Source organism: Monopterus albus, unplaced genomic scaffold (genome assembly GCF_001952655.1).
Source record: "Monopterus albus unplaced genomic scaffold, M_albus_1.0 scaffold282.1, whole genome shotgun sequence".
Lineage (NCBI taxonomy): Eukaryota > Metazoa > Chordata > Actinopteri > Synbranchiformes > Synbranchidae > Monopterus > Monopterus albus.
Window position 1 is genome coordinate 520,214 of NW_018128162.1, and position 5,927 is coordinate 526,140.

Below are 5,927 nucleotides of genomic sequence, written 5' to 3' on the forward strand. Positions count from 1 at the left end.
GTTTGAACTCGTCAATTCTATTACTATTTTTTATGTCCACACTTAAATTATTCCATAGTTTTACCCCACTTATGGAAATACAAAATCTTTTTTTGGTTGTACGTATAGCATGAATTTTTAAATTTAACTGACCCCTTAAATTGTATCCCCCTTCCCTTTCATTAAATAGTTTTTGAATTCCACCAGGTAATAAATTGTTCCTGGCTTTATACATAAACACAGCAGTCTTATATCCCACTAAATCAAAAAATTTTAACAATTTAGACTGTATGAAAGCTACATTGGTGTGATCCCTATACCCCATCTTATGCACAATTCTTATCGCTCTTTTTTGTAATATATACAATGGTTGAAGTGAGCTTTTGTATGTATTTCCCCAGTTTTCAACGCCATACTCTAAGTATGGTAAAATCAATGAAGAATACAAAATGCGTAGTGCTTTCCCGTCCAAAAAATATCTAACCCTTGCCAATATCAATATGTTTTTTGCTATTTTGTGCTGAACATATCTGATATGAGATTTCCCGGCGAATTTATCATCAACTATGATACCTAGAAATTTAATTTCATATACTCGTTCTATATTAGCTCCCCCCTGCAGTGCCTGTCTTCTAAAACAGACAGGCACTGCAGTTTCGAGCAAATGCAAACTGAAGTAAATATTTGTTGGGGACTATTTTCAGCCTCTAGTATATGGCGGCAGTGAGTATTTACAGCAGCAGGGTGGTCTAAATAAACTGTAGTGCCCATGTTAAAAAGTGCAACAGTGTGGCTTAGTGATGTTTTTTTATGATTTTTGAAGTATATAACACAGGGGAATAAGCCATTTCAGGCTCTGGCTATAGAGGCGACAGCTTTAAAAGTCAATTCATTGTTGAGCTTTTCATGGAATTTAGAAAAATAATTTACCAGAAAGACTTTTTCTTTGGTATCATGGTTTGGTTTCTTATTTTTGAAAAGCAGGACTTCTCTGAGTCATATTGTCAGGTGGGCTAGTAAGTTGACTGACCTAGCAGCCCTGTATACTAGACAGTGTTTATCTGGCTCCGTTTTGAATGACGACACACACCCCTCGTACAACAAGTTTCAGCTTCTCCCCTCTGTTTTTTTTTTTCTCATCCCAAAGTGTAGAACAAACTGGTATGAAAATTATTTTGTCCCAGCAGCCATCATTTGCATGATTAGGTCATAGTGATGTTGCACAAATCATGATTTTCACTTGTACACTGAATTTCCAAAGCGATGATGTGAATATGGAGCAATGTGCCTTTTTGTATTTTGTAGTATTACACTGTTGTATTTGTCTGTATGTGTGTCACTATGGATGACTCTCCTTTACTGCAAGTCACATTTACCCTCACGTAGAAATAAAGTAAATAGTTAAAATTCTCTTTTAATGGGTTATTACCAATTGTAATTGTAACACTAATTCAGCAAGACATACAGAAAGTCACCAACTAGTATTTCACAGTCAAACTTAACTACAGCCCTCCAAACCTAGAGAGGCCTCACACACTACACCTTATACAGTGCAGTAGCTTTAAACATGTCTCCTATCAAGGGAGCATTTTCTCTTCACTTTCTCAGTGTATTGATGCTTTAGCTATTTTCTCAGATGTATGCCATCCACACTAACTCAGTCTAAATGATTCTCGAGGGTAACAGGAAGTACTAAAAGATATTTTGTGGTCCTGATATTTATTGTTCAAAAATTCTTAAAAAAAAAAAAAAAAAAAGAGAGCCATTTTTCCTGATGTGTTGCCAGAGACTTCAGTGTGTAATGATTGTTAGCAACTGCCTGCTGGTTTTGTTTCTGCCATGTATAGGACTGTATCTTCGTTTTCTTATCTGCTCATTTAAATTTATAGTTGTTTATGGCTCAGTTGAGACATGGTCCAAAGTCCAAGTCAGGGTTTTGTGGTTTATAGGGTCAAGAGGGAACCAAGCCAGGTGTATTGTTTTAATGGCTGAAAATGTGACTAACAAATTCAACACAATTAAATAAAAATCAGACTGCAAATATTAAACACACTTTCACTTATTCTTAATTTGTTAAAACAAAGCAATAATAATAATAATACTTTTGTTTTGGTTGGATGAAAAAAATCTGAATTTCACAATATAACAGCGCCATTGTCAAAGCAGTAACCTTACTACATCTGGAAGTTGAGAGGAAGAATTATCTCAGTTGTCCAAGCCATTCGAAGTCAACCTCTCATCCTGGGCTTGTGACTTTTGACCCTGTAGCTCACTTCAAGGAGGTAGTCCAGGAGAAGAACAGCCATAACCGTCCCAACTGCTCCAGCTCTGAGGGGGATGGCAAGGCAGTGGAGTATTACTTTGCCTCTGATGCCAGGTGAGAAACCAGTTAGTCTGCATTTTGTGGTGAATCCAGTTTGGGACAGTTTAATTGAATTCTCATTTGTCATTTTATTAATGTCACTGAATTCCTCCTTTCTTAATGCTACTATATTTATTAAGTAAGAATCAGCAAAAATAATTTCAAACAAAAAGCAGGTTTTGTAAGTTTTATAAACACATTAGTGGATATAATCATCATATCTCATGTTTATCCATCTTCCTTCTACACCGCAGTGCCATAATTGAACACACAAACAAGGTGTTGTACCTGGAGGACAATGACATCGCAGTGGTGCGTGGAGGGGAACTTTCCATCCACAGGGTGAACCGGCAGGCTGGAGAGGACCCGGTGCGGGCAGTCCAGACCCTACAGATGGAGCTGCAACAGATCATGAAAGGTCAAATAATGTTCAGAAACACAGTTTGGGCATCTGGTGAATGTGAGGGCAATTCATTGCCTTTATTTTTTTTTTTTGTTTGTTTGGTTTCCTCAACCAGTATAGCTTAAAAGTAAATGATTAAACATATATGATATCAGAGTTTATAAAGAGTCCTAACAACACAGTCTCTCCTACAGATCAAGTCTTGTTAGTATACTTGCTCGCCCTCTGCTGGCTAACAAAGTCAAAACATAATACTGCTATTGGTGTTTCAGCCTTTTTCATTTACCAGATACCCTGATGCATGTATATTCCTCCTTTTGCAGGTAACTTTGATGCTTTCATGCAGAAGGAGATCTTTGAGCAGCCAGAGTCGGTAGTCAACACTATGAGAGGCCGGATATGTTTTGACACCAACACAGGTGATCTTCTACCCTGTCCTACTTTTAATATTTAAATTATGCAGGGCACCTGCACTAGTCCCTGATCCACTGAATCAGTATCAGCAGGGACTAATTCAGGCTATACACACAGGATCTGCAGCTTGTTCATTATCTATCTTATAATCATCTATTTCAATGTGGAATTTTGAAAGACAAATTGTAACCAGAAACCAAAACATTTATTTACACATTACTGGAACACCGTATTGTGTCTTTTCATATCTTCCAGCTTTATAACAGAATAACCACTACTAGTATGTACATGTCAAATTATCTCAAATATGAAAACCATACTGTAGGTGTCTACCTGTAAACTGTAGATAATACATGCAAGATAACATCTGTAGGTAAAGTTGTGTAAATGTGAACAGAAGCTATTAATGATAACTATCATATATTCTATGAAGTTGTATCCTGATTAAATCATTATTATACTGGTTGAAGTAATGTAACTGTCTTGCCTTGTGTTTCCACAGTGGTTCTCGGTGGGCTGAAGGACCACCTGAAAGAAATCAAACGATGCAGACGGCTAATCATGATTGCCTGTGGTACGAGCTTCCACGCTGCAGTTGCTGTGAGTTGAGAAACAAAAAATTTGGGTAATAGTGATGATGATAAAAATAAAGCTCAAAACATGAAATTACTCTTTGTGATAAGAGTAGTAAAGAAGAAAATGATGATGATTGGTGACGGTGAGCTGCTTTTGTTTATCTACTTTACAGACCAGGCAAATCCTTGAGGAGCTCACAGAGCTGCCTGTCATGGTGGAGCTGGCAAGTGACTTCCTGGACCGCAACACGCCCGTTTTCAGAGATGACGTTTGCTTCTTCATCAGTCAGTCAGGTGACAGCACACAAAAAATCCAGACCTGCTGTTACAGGCTGTCAGTGCATATATTTTTCACTTCTTTTGTTTCTAACACAATTCTGACCATGGAAATGGCTTTAAAGAAAGACTTGCTTTAAACTGTTACGGTAGGTCTTGAGTGAAATCTCACGGCCAATATCATCCTCTTTTCAACTTTTTGTCATGCTGTTATTCTGCATTGTGTAAACATCTTTTTATTCCCTCCACTCCCACAGGAGAGACAGCAGACACTCTGATGGCACTGCACTACTGCAAGGAGCACAGTGCTCTGACAGTTGGTGTAACCAACACTGTGGGCAGTTCTATTTGTAGAGAAACAGACTGCGGAGTACACATCAATGCTGGGCCTGAGATAGGAGTGGCTAGCACCAAGGTACAGAAAGATTCAGATACAGCTAAAAATACACAGTGGCCAAGATAAATATTACTGGAACTGTATGAATGAAAGAAACCTTTGTCATTGTATTGTTCAAATACAATGAAATTGAGAGTGCTACTCCTTGTCAATGTCTAAAAACATGAACACACAAGACCTAATAAATATACATGTAAAATAAATGCACATCTTTAACAGTGCCAAAGTGAGGAACTTATTTGCCTAATGAATGGCATAAAAATTATTGCACAGATTCTCTCAGATGATTAGACAGGATGTGTTACTGCCTTATTAGTTAAATTCGGTCATTTGTTTAGATTATTGAGAGCATGAATGGCCTTAGAAAAAAATCTGTTCAGAAATCTAGTGGTCCTGGTTTTGAGAGACCTGTAGCGCCTGCCAGAGGGCAACAGGTCAAACAGATGGTTGTCTGGGTGTGAATGTTTGTGGTTCTGGTGTGATAGCAAGTGTTGGCCAGTGAGGGAAGAGGGTATGCGGGTGGGGGAGCAATAGAAAGCCACCAGAATCTTTCCATTTACACACAGCACACATCCATCCATCCATTTTCCTCTGCTTATCCAGACCCGGGTCACGGGGACAGCAGTCTAAGCAAAGATGCCCAGACTTCCCTCTCTCCAGACACTTCCTCCAGCTCCTCCGGGGAACGCTGGGGCGTTCCTCGGCCATAGTCCCTCCAGCATGTCCTGAGTCTTCCCCGGGGCCTCCTCCCGGTGGGACTTGCCTGGAACACCTCCCTAGGAAGGCGCCCAGGAGGCATCCGAAACAGATGCCCAAGCCACCTCAGCTGGCTCCTCTCGATATGGAGGAGCAGCGGTTCTACTCTGAGCTCCTCCCAGGTGACTGAGCTCCTCACCCTATCTCTAAGGGTGCACCCGGCCTCCCTGCGGAGGAAGCTCATTTCGACTGCCTGTATCCGGGGATCTTGCCCTTTCGGTCATGACCCAAAGCTCATGATCATAGGTGAGACTCTGAACGTAGATCGACCAGTAAATCGAGAGCTTCGCCTTACAGCTCAGCTACTTCTTCACCACAATGGGCCGGTACATCAACCGCATTACTGCAGAAGTTGCACTGATCCACCTGTCAATCTCCCGTTCCATCCTTCCCTCACTCGTGAACAAGACCCCAAGATACTTAAACTCCTCTACTTGAGGCAGGAGCTCTCCACCAACCTGAAGGGAACAAGCCACCCTTGTCCGACTGAGAACCATGGCCTTGGACTTGGAGGTGCTGATTCTCATCCCAGCCGCTTCACACTCGGCTGCAAACTGCCCCATTGCACGCTGGAGGTCCTGGTTTGATGGAGCCAACAGTCATCTGCAAAAAGCAGAAATGAGATCTTGTGGTCCCCAAACTGGACTCCCTCCGGCCCCTGGCTGCACCTAGAAATTCTGTCCATAAAAATAATGAACAGAACCGGTGACAAAGGGCAGCCCTGCCGGAGTCCAACATGCACCGGAAACAAGTCTGACTTACTGC

The 5,927-nt window shown here is 40.8% G+C and overlaps 1 protein-coding gene across 1 annotated transcript in view; it reads left to right on the forward strand.

Annotated features, from left to right (window-relative positions):
• LOC109973173 (glutamine--fructose-6-phosphate aminotransferase [isomerizing] 2-like) overlaps positions 1-5,927 on the forward strand; it is a gene marked incomplete at its 5' end in the record, with an annotated part of 20,381 nt that overhangs the window by 7,965 nt on the left and 6,489 nt on the right. The window contains 6 exons of the mRNA XM_020622569.1: positions 2,248-2,356; positions 2,596-2,759; positions 3,068-3,163; positions 3,661-3,758; positions 3,907-4,027; positions 4,267-4,424. Of these exons, the coding sequence (XP_020478225.1) occupies positions 2,248-2,356; positions 2,596-2,759; positions 3,068-3,163; positions 3,661-3,758; positions 3,907-4,027; positions 4,267-4,424 (746 nt within the window). The remainder of the gene's footprint in view (positions 1-2,247; positions 2,357-2,595; positions 2,760-3,067; positions 3,164-3,660; positions 3,759-3,906; positions 4,028-4,266; positions 4,425-5,927) is intronic.